This window comes from Pieris napi, chromosome 19 (genome assembly GCF_905475465.1).
Source record: "Pieris napi chromosome 19, ilPieNapi1.2, whole genome shotgun sequence".
Lineage (NCBI taxonomy): Eukaryota > Metazoa > Arthropoda > Insecta > Lepidoptera > Pieridae > Pieris > Pieris napi.
The window spans coordinates 10,234,009-10,248,781 of NC_062252.1; the positions used below are offsets into that span (position 1 = coordinate 10,234,009).

At 35.0% G+C, this 14,773-nt stretch overlaps 1 protein-coding gene across 2 annotated transcripts in view; it reads left to right on the forward strand.

Moving 5' to 3' along the window:
- The window catches only part of LOC125059160 (Down syndrome cell adhesion molecule-like protein Dscam2), a 54,561-nt gene extending 40,020 nt beyond the window's left edge, over positions 1 to 14,541 (forward strand). For both annotated transcript variants that reach the window (XM_047663445.1, XM_047663446.1), the window contains exons 22-32: positions 531 to 710; positions 5,683 to 5,883; positions 6,443 to 6,643; positions 8,320 to 8,480; positions 8,945 to 9,122; positions 9,999 to 10,116; positions 12,053 to 12,231; positions 12,920 to 13,030; positions 13,306 to 13,383; positions 13,926 to 14,027; positions 14,373 to 14,541. In XM_047663445.1, coding sequence (XP_047519401.1) covers positions 531 to 710; positions 5,683 to 5,883; positions 6,443 to 6,643; positions 8,320 to 8,480; positions 8,945 to 9,122; positions 9,999 to 10,116; positions 12,053 to 12,231; positions 12,920 to 13,030; positions 13,306 to 13,383; positions 13,926 to 13,954 — 1,436 coding nt within the window. In that variant the 3' untranslated portion in view covers positions 13,955 to 14,027; positions 14,373 to 14,541. The remainder of the gene's footprint in view (positions 1 to 530; positions 711 to 5,682; positions 5,884 to 6,442; positions 6,644 to 8,319; positions 8,481 to 8,944; positions 9,123 to 9,998; positions 10,117 to 12,052; positions 12,232 to 12,919; positions 13,031 to 13,305; positions 13,384 to 13,925; positions 14,028 to 14,372) is intronic.
- The last annotated feature ends 232 nt before the right edge of the window (positions 14,542 to 14,773 follow it).

Genomic DNA, 14,773 nt, shown 5'->3' on the forward strand with positions numbered 1-14,773 from the left:
TATTATAAAACAGTGTATAAAAATAAGTGTTTTGAAAAAGGGGGCAAATGGGCGGGAGGCTTACCTGATGTTAAGTTATACCGCCGCCCATAGACACTTTTAATGCCAGAGGGCTCGTGAGAGCGTGCGCTCTTTTCTAGAAGGACCCTAAGTCGAATTGGTGCGGAAATACTTCAATGGGTAGCTGGTTCCATATAGTGCTGATGAAAAAACTGCCTTTGATAACGCTCAAATGCAGAAAGACTGATTGATTGAAATGATTTAATAATCAATTACGATGCTATCATTATATTCATATCGAAATATTGTGTGTTTGGCACTCTAGCAGACACAATAAGTTTTTCTTTGTCTTTCTGGATCTCTGCGTGCTACGTGTCCAAAAATCTCAAGATTATATTGGATCGAAAGACGATTTTTTACCTGTAACCTTTTTAGCATAGACACGTTTGTTTCCTTAATAAAAATTAATATACTTTCAAAAAGCGTTAGTAATTAAATAAATCTAGTAAACAAAATGATTTTATCTACAGTCGTAGCTGGAGTTTCATCTTTAGGCGGTTCGATATCTGTGGGTGCGGGATCGTCTCTTCTTCTACGATGCGAGTGTGTCGGTGCTCCTGCAGCCCGTACGGTGTGGTACCATAATCACAACATCATCACCCACCATCCCCGCTTTACACGGAACCACGACGATACTCTTCTGATTAACAGTAATTTAACATTATGAAGCTTTATAACGATTTGTCGAATATTTAATACAGGCCTTCAATTGTCTGTTGGTGAGCTCTTATTGGGGAATTTGGCATATGTGCGTCTGTTTTAATAACTATTTAAAATAAATTCATGTGATTTTAAATGAAATAAATGTACATTCACGATCATCAGTCTAATTGCAGTACTCTTTCGTCTCTGTCTGTCGAATTGTATTTCCGCTGTGATGAAAGAGGCAGATAGTTGTTAAGTTACAATAATGCAGTGATTTAATTTTTATTAATAAGAGAGTATGTAAATAGGAATATTATGGCGTAGTGTTTCAATAAAAACCAGACATAGAACGCATGTTTTGTCAAAAGTTTATAGGGGCTTTTTGTTGGGTTATAAGTGTGCAGCGGTAGTCGCGTGCAGCAGTCCAGTTTATTAATAATTGACAATATAAAAACATAACAAGACCATAGCAACGCCAACTTTAAATAACGAACTATGACGATATAATATGTATGCAAATTACCAAAGAGTTTCCTCTAATACACCCCCTTGATTTGCATACACATTTAACAACAAATATGTACTAAATAGTCATTACAAAAATATACAGACATGCAATCTTAATCTACACCTAACATTGAGATGCAGCGGTAATGTTTCTGTCTTTGTAAAGCTTTTGTTAGCACATCCGCCGCCATCTCCTCGGTAGACACATACGATAATTGTATGTCAGTATTCTCCCTTAAAACACTTCTTATAAAATAATATTGAATATCGAAATGTTTAGTTCGGGCGTGGAAGACTGGATCCTCCGATAGAAATAAGGCACCTTGATTATCGCAGTACAACACTATGTTCCCGAAATCGCGCAACCCTATCTCTTTCATAAGACTATTCAGGTAAACTGCCTCTTTTATCGCCAAATTTAAACTAATATATTCGGCTTCACACGTTGAAGTTGCTACGCATTTCTGTTTCTGGGATTTCCATGAAATCGCAGCCCCTCCTAACAAAAAAGCATACCCGGAGTATGACTTCCTATCTATAGGACAATTTGCCCAGTCAGCATCCGAATAACCAATTAAGCTCTTACCTGTTTTTCGATAAATCAGTCCATAATCGGCTGTCCTCTTAAGATAACGAAGTAATCTTTTCACCGCATTCCACTGTATCTGTCCAGGATTATCACAAAACGCTGCTAATCTTGTCACGGCGTGTGTGATATCCGGACGAGTTCCTGCTGAAAGATAAATCAAGCTTCCGATTAATTCTCTATATGGACATTCCTTCTCCAGCGGAATTTGTGAACCATCGGGTCTAAAATTCACCTCCATCGGCGTGGTCACTGTTTCTTTACAATTCTCCATGCCGAATTTTATCATCAAATCATTAATATATTTTTGTTGTGACAGTTTCGTGGCATACTCATTTTTGACAATGTCAATGCCTAAAATATATTTCGCCAGTCCATAGTCTTTTAAATCAAACTCTTTGGAAAGTTCATCTTTGAAAGATTGTATGAGACCTTTATTGCGTGAAACTATCAGTAAATCATCAACATAAACCGCTAAGTATATAGACGTATCAATGGAGTTACCGTCCAAATAGTAGAGACACGGTTCCTTCAAAGACTGTTTAAAATGCATTGACTTCAATTTATTGTCAAGTCTTTTGTTCCATTGACGTCCAGCTTGTTTCAAGCCATACAGTGATTTCTTCAATCGACATACATCTCCACCTGTCTTCAGATCATTTAACATCTTACGAGCCTGCTCTTTTAAGCTTTCGTCTCTTTCTTCTTTAATAATTCTACCTAAGCACTCTGTCAACAATTCTGGAACCTCCATATAAATTTCCTCGTCAAGATATCCATTCAGATATGCAGTATTGATATCCAACTGGTGTATCTCCATGTCTAATTCAACCGCGAGCGCTGTAAGCAGTCTTATCGTGTCTAGTCGGACGACAGGTGAAAAAGTGTTTCGGTAATCGATGCCATATCGTTGACTGTAGCCCTTGGCTACCAACCGTGCTTTCTTCTTCTCGGTTTTGTCAACGTTAAGCTTCGTTGTCAATACATATCGGCATCCTACCGCTTTTCGATTTCTCGACTTTTGAACAATTTCCCATGTTTCATTTTTTACAAGACTTTTGACCTCAGACAATATTGCTTCCTCCCATAGAGCACGTTCAGCGCTACTTAGGGCATCCCCTAAGGAAGTTTCCACAGTCAACGCAACATCCTCAGGTAAAGTTTCTTCTGCACGGCCATTATTATCATTGGGTATCATTTTATAGACCTTCTTAGGTCGGCCAACTTGGCCTTTCTGAAGTTTTGGTCTTCCGGGACCTCTCTTATACGTTACCTCTGTATCAGCTTGCGCTATTTCACTATCTTCCTCATGACATAGAGAAGGTGAACCAAGGGGTGAATCAGTCGTCTCCACGATCATTTCTCGAGTTCCTGAATAAGATGTCCTTGGTATTACGTCCACCTCTACATATTTCGGCTTCGGTGTATCAACATCAGCAGAAAATTGATCTAGCTGAAAAGGATCATGAGTAATTGCCGATTTCCTGTCATCATTAGTATCGAGCCTCGTCTTGCAGAATTTCACATCCCTAGCTATAATGGTTTTATGGTCTACTGGTATCCATACCTTATATCCCTTTTGGTTCATTGGATATCCAATAAATATTCCATTGACACTTCTGGCAGCAAATTTGTCCTTGGTTGGACTCTTGTCTAGAACATAAACTTCAGCTCCAAACTTCTGAAGATACTCAATCTTCACTGGAGAGCCAAACCACTTCTCGTACGGAATTGTACCACCCAAACTACTCGTGGGACAACGATTCCTAATATGACATGCCACCAATACAGCATCTCCCCAAAAACCTGCTGAGAGATTAGATGAAAGTAACATACACCTAGCCATTTCAACTAATGTCCTGTTCATTCGTTCTGCTACGCCATTCTGCTGTGGGGTTTGAGGTATAGTCAGTCTTCTTATTATCCCCTCTTGTTTCAGGAATTGATCAAACTTATTATTACAGTATTCTCCACCGTTATCAGTTTGTAAATACTTTATTCTCTTAGCGGTAAGGTTCTCAACATAGCTCTTGTATTCTTTGAAACATTCCAGAACACCACTCTTACTCTTCAGTAAGTAAACTTCGCACCATCTAGTACAATCGTCAATAAACGTGACAAAATATTTTGCACCACCGACAGTTTCATTTCGAATTGGCCCAACTACATCGGAATGGATGATGGACAGTTTTTCGTCACATGGTCCACTCGACTTGGAAAATGGGAAAGAAGTCATCTTACCCTGCACACAATACTTACAGTCGTATAAAATATTTATATTTGACATATCAACTTTAATGCCCACATGACCTAATACTTTTATTAAATCCTTCACATTTAAGTGACCTAAACGTTCGTGCCAGGATAGTAAATCGTTCTTAGTTTCGGAAATCGCAGAAACAGAAGCATGGCCCTCCCGCATATAATAAAGGTTGTTTTTTCGATCTGCTATGAACTTAATATTCCCTTCAGAATCGGTTACATAAGCTGAATCTTTCTTAAAAGTTACATTAAAACCTTTGCTTGTAATTTTAGATACGGAAATTAAGTTGCATCGCAAATCGGGAACATATAAAGTGTCTGATAGTTTTATCGGAACCTCCCCATTCAAACTCACAGTTCCTTTACCTTTTGCAAATGTACTCACATTGGTGGCCAAACTTAACTTACTACTGCAATTTGTCAAGGTGTCAAATTTTCCTTTCGATCTACAAAGGTGCGATGTACACCCACTATCTATGAGCCATTTTCCTCCACATCCCGAACCAATCACTCCGTTACACTCTGAAACAGATAGAACACATGAGTTAAAATTCTCACTAGCACCTAACTCACTAACACATTTTGAGTCCTGCCTTGTTCCTTTACACGGGCATTCCGAAGCTTTATGCCCAAATTTATGACATCTGTAACATTTAAATTTAAACGCTTGATCCGGTTTATAATTCTGCGGATTTTTAGATGTAGAACTCTTCGTGGTTTTTCTCCTAGCGAACATTGCTGACGACCCCCTCTCTGTCTCCTTCCTTTGCTGTCGCCTAGAGGCATCTTCTTCAAGAATTTTAACTTTCAAAGAATTCGGGTCTGGCAATGAATCTCTAGTCTCCATCGCACATCTAAAGTTCTCATAACTTGGGGGCAGACTATAGAGTAAAATAATAGATGCAAGATCATTATTTATATTTATGTCCATGTCTAGTAACTTTTCTTTGGCTTCAAAGAAGCTTAACAGATATTCACGCATGTCGTCCTCCTCACACATCTTGTGTAATATGAGCTGCTTTAACAGTGTCGCTTTCTTAGCGGGACCCGAAGACGCGAAGATGCTTTCTAATTTGAACCAACATTCTCGCGACGTACTCGTCCCCTTAATGTGTCGTAGCTCACCTGGACTAATTGAGAGAATAATCTCCGCTCTCGCCTTTGCATCCGCCGCTTCCCAAAGCAACGCCTCTGCTGGCTCAGCTGGCTTCTTAATGCTACCATCCACATAGCCCCACACATCGCTCTTGATCAATAGAGCATGGGCCTGGATTCGCCATGAGTCGTAATTATCACGGCTTAGTAATTCTATCCGCACACTCGCCATCGTTACTAGGTTAAGCACTCTAGTTCCCCCTTTTTTTTTTTTAATTTACTAGACTATGACTGGGCCCATAACCTTTGTTGGGTTATAAGTGTGCAGCGGTAGTCGCGTGCAGCAGTCCAGTTTATTAAAATAAGTGACAATATAAAAACATAACAAGACCATAGCAACGCCAACTTTAAATAACGAACTATGACGATATAATATGTATGCAAATTACCAAAGAGTTTCCTCTAATACTTTTTTATTAAAGCAAAATTTTTTATTAAAAATTTTATCACAAGTTATATTTTTTCAGATATTGACGAATCTCTAAGCGGTAATTATACGTGTCTAGCTAAGAATCTGTATGGTTCTGATTCAGTGAAATATACGGTGACTGTCCAACCATTACCGGATTCACCAATCCTTAGAGCAACGCCATATAAGGACTCACTTGTGGTCGAATGGGAACAGCCACATTATTCCATGACGAATAAATCATCTGCGCAGAAAATAAGTATGTTTTTATCATTACTAAATCACTTATTATTTTCATTTATATTCATACATAACTAATTTTATTTCTTTGACAATCCATAATCTCCAATAGCATGTGTTAAAATGAATGAAGTCTTTATTTCATCATCGAGGAAAGTACTATACAGGTATCACTTATTCCACGTCATTAAATTTGAATTTGTAGGCATCCCTACTCATAGGCAAATAAGACAGAGGGTATAAGCCGAGAAAAATAGCCGGCGTAAAAAACCAAGTTATATTTATATTTTAAAAAATCTACTCAATCTTCCTCGGTGTTGGCTTGTCTTCCGACATAGGCCTCCAAAACTCGCTGTATTATGTCCTGGGCTGTTCTCCATACCAGTGCGCCTGCTACTTTTTAAGATCGTCTTCCCATCGGATCAATGATCATGTGTTAGAAATGCGATAAGTTCAGTACATATAGCGTTAATATGTTTTGTGATTTGCCTTGCGTTCTTTGAAATATGGGTATCGAACGTATTTCCACCAAATTAACTAAAATATACATCTATTATTCATGTATGTCTCTTTTTTAGCCTACAGCCTAACATGGAAAGAAGCAAACGGACCCTGGCAAGAGGCTTGGTCGACAAACGACTTACCAAATATATCTAACGTCCAAAAGCATACCTTAACTGGACTTAAGTGTGGAACAAAATATTCGTTAAGAATAACAGCGACGAACAAAGTTGGAACCTCACAACCCGCGTATCTGGATATCAGCACTTTGGGAACTGGTAAGTCCAGTCAATGTATATTGTATATATCTTATTTTGATGACTTTTTTATATTATAATAAATACCACTTATAATTTTACTCCTTTTGCTTTTACTCATTTACTCTTTTACTCATTGGTCTAGTGGTTAGTACCCCTGACTAAGAATCCATGGGTCCCGGGTTCGATCCCCGGCTGAGACGAACATCGATGTGATGAGCATTTGGTGTTGTGCTTAGGTCTTGGGTGTTTAAATATGTATTTATATGTCTATCTATCTATAATATGTATGAATATCCGTTGCCTAGTACCCATAACACAAGCTTCACCAGCTTAGCATGGGACTCGGTCAATTGGTGTGGTGTGAATTTAAATTTAAAAAAAAATTGTTTTCAAATCAAGGGAACAGACGAGAAGAACTGGCAAGAAACTCTTCGCCACCCTTTTTAATTGCCAACCATTTTTTTTACATGATACTTGTAAGGAGCTACCATGCATACATGGGATAAAAAATTATTAAAAAAGTAATTCAATCTCTATTTCGTTCTAATTTTTGGATTTAAATGAATCGTTGTTAAATTACATAAAATTCGGCTGGCAACGCACTGGCATTAAGTGTCCATATCACTTAATATCAGGTGAGCCCGTTTGCCCATGAAAGGAAACAAAGGTCTTTGGTAAACCACGAAAACAGTTTCATACTTTTATAACCGTTGAAATTTCCACATTTCCATGTTTCAACGTTGAACATTTATTTTGCTGAAAAGCACTCTAAACGTCGTCTTACTAAAGAGATGCCCCAATACTTAAAGAATAATTTAATAAAACAGTGAATGAAATCTCTGTTTATGTTAACCTTCGCTGGTTTTGTATTTGTCACTCTTTTTACAACAAAAATATTGGAAGCGGAACCAGGGGGCTCAAACACAAACTCAAAATATCTTTTTTCATATAGATAAACAAGTACACTTATGAATTGTCAGAAAGGAGTTAAATTAATTGTAAATTTACATTTACTACCAGTTCACAAGTCAAGGGCGTAGAGCGGGTAAGAAGAACTGGCAAGAAACTTTCCGCCACTCTTTTTAATCGCCAAGTATTGAGTCATGCAAATTGTTTGAACTGGAGCAAATCAATCCCTAGGATTAGGATTATTTAAGTATTCCTCAAATTTATAAAAAGCTTTATTGATTAATTTTGTAGAGGCTGCGAATGTAACCCGATAGGCCTAATACGCAACAGTGCGTTTGATTGTGATAAAAAAATTGTATCAAGTCGCGTATCATCGCGCAAACAGTTAGTTTATTACAATAGAATAGAACTCGTTTCGTCTTTTGTTTTAAATTTTCACCCCCACTCTTGCCTGCAGCCAGCAAAGCCCCTACAATATTAGAATTAAGACGTTACATACAAAAATATATTGAATTATTATTTCGATCTTTTTATCTTTGATTTATTCATCATAAAATTAAATCGGTTGCGTGAGTTGATTTTTTGGAAATTCAGTTGTTAAAAGGATATCCGTTTTCTTTTATACTTAAAACCTGGATGAGCTGGTGAGGGCGCAGGGAATGCGTTGGATGCAAAGCGTGGGGAACCGCTCTGAAAATGTAGAGGATAGACCTATGTCCAGCAGTGGAGTCAACAGGCTGAAACGAACAAAACCTAGAGCCTAAATTCTTCTTTTTTCTATTTAGTTCCAATTCCACCAACATCAAACGAATGGTTATGGAGCAACAGCTCGCACATGTACATCCAGTTGGCTGGCTGGGAGGGTGGTGGTTGCGATATGAGAGCTTGGGATGTGGAGTTTCGTCCCCTGGGATCAAGAATCTGGACCAGAGCCAGGAATACGTTGGTTAGAATATCTAATATTAGCATTTTATGAATATTGTATGAATTGTCAGATATATATATATCAAATTGACTTTTATAAGCGGTCATACTAATGAAGTTAACTAAATTAAAATTTCTTTATTAATAACGTCAATTATTTAAATTTCTTATTTTAAAACGTTAGGACAGTTTAAATTAATAAAATTTCATTCTAATATTTATTTATAAGTAAAAAGCTTTTTTAAAATACGATAGAATATGAATTTACAAAATTTTACACACATACACGTAATATTTGAAATATTAATTTCAAACTAAATTAAAAAAACTTTATTATTTAATAATATAAATTCTATAGATAGGCCAAACGGCACCAAAACGCAGTATAAAAAAATTACAGTAGTGATAATTACATGATTTTTTATATTTTCTAGAAACCTTTAAAAATGAGGTTGAGTATTTTAAGTCTTACTAAAACTATTTTAGACATATTCGGATACAAGTTGGAGTCTACCCCTGTACCAAGCATCTAACTATCGTTCAAGTTCGTTCGCTATAGCGGATCTTTCTCCCGGAACGTGGTACCAGGTCCGGATTACTGCAACTAATGAGGCTGGGAGTATAAGTAGCATTTACAATTTTGCTACTAAAAATTTGGATGGTAGTAAGTATTTCTTCAATAGACTGCGTTATAAAAGTAGCTCAACAATATATAAATATTTTAACAGGGATACTCTTGCAAACAATTCATAATGAAGTTACGTTAGTATGGATTTGTACGAAGTTATCATTGTAACTACTAAATTCACTTTGAAAATTCTTTCACCAATTGAAAGCTACTTGTTGTCTCTATATATATAAAATTCTCGTGTCACAATGTTCGTTCCCATGCTCCTCCGAAACGGCTCGACCGATTTTTATGAAATTTTTTATGCGTATTCAGTAAGTTTGAGAATCGGCTGCTATCTGTATTAAAAACCCTAAGTAATAAGGGATGTCCACCAATTTTTTTTACATACAACCCCTAATTTTAACCCCTCTACGATCAACCCCTATTTTTATTATTGTAGATAGTTATTTTATTGAACTAAAAAAATGTTTGCTAGAAATAATATACATGGCAAAACAAACGTTTGCCGGGTCAGCTAGTAATCATATGAATTTCTCGTGTCACGGCGTTTGTAATTAAACTCCTCCAAAATGGCTCGACCGATTTTAGTGAAGTTTTGTGTGCATATCGGTTAGGTCTGTGAATGGGACACCATCTGTTTTTCATCCCGCTAAATGTTAAAGGTGGTCCACCCCTAAATTTTTATTTTTTAATGATTCAACATACAAAAATACATACTTAATTTTCACCCCTATACGATCAACCCCTATTATTTATTATAGTAGATAGTTATTTTTGGAAAAACAACGTTTGCCGTCAGCAAGTAATATATAAAAACCGTAAAACTGCTGTCATTATATGTTGAGTTTTTAATTTAGATATCAGCATTTTTTCTCCATTAAGAGCCTAAAGTTAATCTAATATTTTTAGGTGAAGTGGGTCCACCGTCTGACATATTTGACCTAAATATGCTTGTAATCGTATTCAGCTCAATTCTTCTTCTAGTCTGCCTCATCTGTTGTGCTTATATTTTACTAAGAAGACAAAGGTAATTCATTTTATTTATTTCGTTCTACAAGTAGACTGCGCATTCCATTTACCACTGATGCAAATAGTTCTGAAGTCTTCTACTGGGAACCCAAAGAGCATATTTATTCAAATGCTTTTGGAATTTAACATCGCAATAGATTAATGCATTTAAACAATTAAATATACTAGCGTCAATGAATCAATTAATTAATTGTTTAAATGTGATATAGTTATTTAATTTTGAAGTATTCGTTCGTTATCTTGAGAAGTATTTTAGTTTTAATATAAACCCAAGTATTTTTATGAATTAGCCTTTATGTATTTACAGGTATATTATACTCCTTTTATTAACATAAAACTTATACATTCGACGCATGCATAGCATACAATATAAAATAAACCAGAACATGTAATTATGTTTAGTTAAGGAATTATAATAAAGGAAATGAAATGTCAATATTAAGTCTAATAAGCAAAGAATATGAGTTTCCAACAATCTTGTTTATTAATTGATTCAAATTTAACTACAAAGTTTTGTGAAAAACTAATTATGAACTCTCAATGTAGTCTCAAGAGACTCAAAAACCGTGGCCCACTTAAACTTTCCAAGTTTAATAAGAGCGTCTTACTATTACAATAAACTTTCCAATTTTCCCAACTAGGATTTTGTTGAATAATATTTAAGAAGATTAAACCGTTTTTACGAATTTCTCGTTAAAAAACTGCAGAGAATCAGCCCTATAGGAAGTTCCTATATGATATTCATATGGCTGAACAATAAAAAAAACGTGTGTGCTACGGTTTCTTTTACTTCTTTGGCGTAACATGATAAAAACCTTTTCAATTTTTTATCTTTCGCCTTATTCTACGCTAGTAGAAAAAACTACACTAACAATTGTAAAAAATTTACAAACTAAAATGTTGACTTTAGCTACTTTAGGGTGTCGGTTTTTGTGACGGAGTGCGCGCGCATCGTAAAAATTTACTCTCATCATTTTTCCCTAACGCGCCAAAAGAAGTATAACTTCAAAAACAATGACGATATTACTTCTGGTACTAGCTTCAATTGCTGTCTGTTTCTTTTTCCATTATTGACAAGTGCCTGACACACGCCGTCTACACGACTCACACCGTCCATTCAGTTGTATCTAAGTGCTTTTCCTCGCAATGTTTTCTTTACTACGGGAACAACTATTCATTGCAATTTTTCACACAGAACAACAACTAATCTAACACTGTGTTATGAGGCAGTGACTAAAACTTGTTTTTTAAAACTAACAAACTTTATTTAAAATTATGTTTACAATAAACTAACGTTGGAGTTGGAATATGGAATAGAAGTGCCCTTGAAAGGATCGGGATTTGGTACTTAAAGGTTTGGGTAGGAGTAGGGATACATTAGGGGAACAAACAATGTCATTAGGTAATTAACTATAACTTATCACTACATAAACAAATGGTTAAACTTATACAAGGCAAAGAAATAATAATTAGGTAAATAATATAGTGGGGACCACATAACAACTGAGATTAAAAATATTATACCAGTAGTTATGTAACCAAAAATTAGTTGAGTTATATACAATAATTTAGCTAATAATTACAAACGTAAACAAAATGTGAACAATCATCGCACACTTGAAGCCAATATGAGCCCTTTAGTTGTTACCACACTCATAAATTAACATTCTCGTTTCCGATTATGTCCAATAACATAAGTGTCATTTAAATTTATGAACCCAAGATAAGCTAAGTTAGTTTTTGTTAGCATCGCAACCCTACTACCCTTTATTTTAAGTTAGTTTTAAGCTCATATTTAAAACCATTAAAGTCAGTTGTTACCCACCTATTTATGTTCAAATATCCAAACCGCCACCAAACTTAATTCAGTTAAAAACATTGTATAGTCTAGTCCAATTTAATTTAAATGGATTTATTGAGTTGAATATTTTTAGAACTGGAAACTTTACACAATACAGAGATTCTCTAACAACAGATAATAAATCCGAGAATGGTAATCTCACTACAAATGCGTCGCACAATAACCTTACAAGCGTCGTGAAAGAAAATGCAATAAATGCACAAAATAGAATTTATAGCACACCAATACCAGTGAGGAATAATGGCAAACACGGTAAGTTTTTAAAATATTTCTTATTAATGGATAACATGGACAATTAACTTATATAACTTTGTCTATTTTATCTTTATTTAATTATTACAGAAATACATATATTATCCTTACAGACTATGCCAATACGATAATGTTGATAAATATTAACAAAGTATATAACATTAAACACATATACACAATACCGCTACTGTGAATTCACTCTGCGAACATAAAAATGTGTCGATAGTGTCGGAGATAGCATTCAGTAGGCGCAACGTCTTTGATAAGGGGAATCTATGCAACAGAACGGTTTATGATCTAAACTACTCGGGGTATTTTGATAATGGGTATTACGCAATTATCTTTTACTAAATGTTATTTCATTTATCGACGTTTTCACCATTCAGATCTACGGTTTGTTCTCAATCTCCTCTTAAAAAGTCCTTGCGTTATCAAATTCATTATTTTCCTAATTTGCCTTTCGAAAAATGTTTAGCCTTTCAGCTATTCACGGAACTAAAAACGGAATCACAAAATATCGCGTTCGCTTTTGTATAGTATTATGCCAAAAAACTACCACTTATGAATATTATTTCCAAAAAAACCTTTGTACTTTAGTCAACCGGCTATTTTAGCTATAAATTTAACCTACTTGCTATACATTTTTAAGGCGTACAGCTTTAGAAGTAATTTTGTATTATATCTACAGAGCTATATGAAATAAGCCCATACGCACAATTTGCGGTTGGATTTAGAACGTTCGGGCATGTTGACAACCAGGATCCTCCTATGGGCCATAAACACAAATATTGTGATACAGGTATAACATGGTTTAACGATTCGTAGTTTAATAAAAACAGCTGAGCTTTAACCTCTCGTTTTTTTAATATTCTCATGGATACTAAAGTCACATAACATTATACAATTTGAAAAGAATTGTTTGCCGAGTTCACTATACCTATATATTCACTATAAGCGATAAGATTACCAGTTGCCCTCCTTTTCATTTAATTTTGTTAAATTTTTATATTGTATAACGAAGTGTTAATACATAAATAAATTAATAATAAATACAATTTTATTTTTTATTTTTAGAAACAAGTTTCCAAATGTGTTCTGAATGTGAAGATAGCGACACAATATCAAAATACAGCGGAAGTAAATGCTCACGTGGTAAGTTCGTTGCATATTGTTTAAAATACAAAAATACTTTACATGAATTACAATCTCACTCAAAAATAAAAAATAAAACTTTTTTATTTATTTATTCAGAAGATTCACAGCACAATACAGAAATAGATGTATATATATAACATTATGGGCCAATTACAAATCTTCACATATAGTTTTTTTTTTACAACAAGAAGGTAAACGTGCCAAATATTTTTAATTTTTTAATACAAAAAAGAAAAAAAACAGAATCTAAATCTCAATCTTAATCTCAAAGTAATATTCATAAACAGTCTTAATATTCTATAATGTTTTGACACTATGTTCGTGTGTCCGGGGTACCGCACTTGCACTTATATTCACTACACTAGTATTAATAACTCAAAAGATTTAGTTCTCACACAATACAGTAAATTATCGGTTTTTGTTTTAAACCAGAAATTTCCATATTTTTAAAAGTTTTACTAAGAATAACAGTCGGACGTATACCTCATTGTTAAGAAAAGTAATTTAAATGTTCTTCGTAACTAAAACCTTTTCCTCAGAAACCTGTAGAACCCCGCATCACAGGTAGCTACGCGAAAAAATGCTACTTAAAATGATAGGGGAGAAGAGTTAAGGACCATCGGGTAAAACGGGAAATTGAGGTACAGTTTAATTTAATGTATTATTCCCTCCTTTTAGATTCTAGTAAACATTAATAAAATTATCTAACTCTATTAAGGCAACTACTTACTAGAGTCTAAATATCAGTCGCTTTAGATTTCAATATTCACATGAGTGTACCAATTCTTAAAAGGCCGGCAACGTACTGGCGAGCTTTCTGGTGTTTGGTCGGTAACACTGAACATCAGCTGCCTTCTTCCCGTTTGCCCCCTGTTGTATTAAAAAATCATAATAACAAATTAGCCTCGGTAAATTCTATCAGATTTTGTATGTGTGTTCTATCAATGTAGTTAAATATGTATAATAATACGAATATTTTGTTTAAGGTAAATCCAAATGAAGCCAATAAAATATCACTGCAAATATTAAGGTTGTGTTACAATATTTATAGGTTAACAGTTAAACTCAAGGTCTCAATATAAAATAAGGTTGTATAGAACTTTTTATTACCCCTTACTTATAAGGGAGCGTTCAAGTATTACGTAACGAATTTTGGGAGGGGGGGGGTGTCATTTTGTAAAACGTTACGATGCGGGGCGGGGATTGAATTACACGTTATTGTTAATATTATTTTCGACTTACACCACATAATAGTAACTGAAGAGTCACTAGGTGGTCACGAAACGTTTTACTATACTTGGGTACAGTACTGAAAAACGTTACGGTGAGTTACATGGGGGAGGGGGGGGTCAATAATCTCCCTAAGCACTTAATCTGTTATATAAAA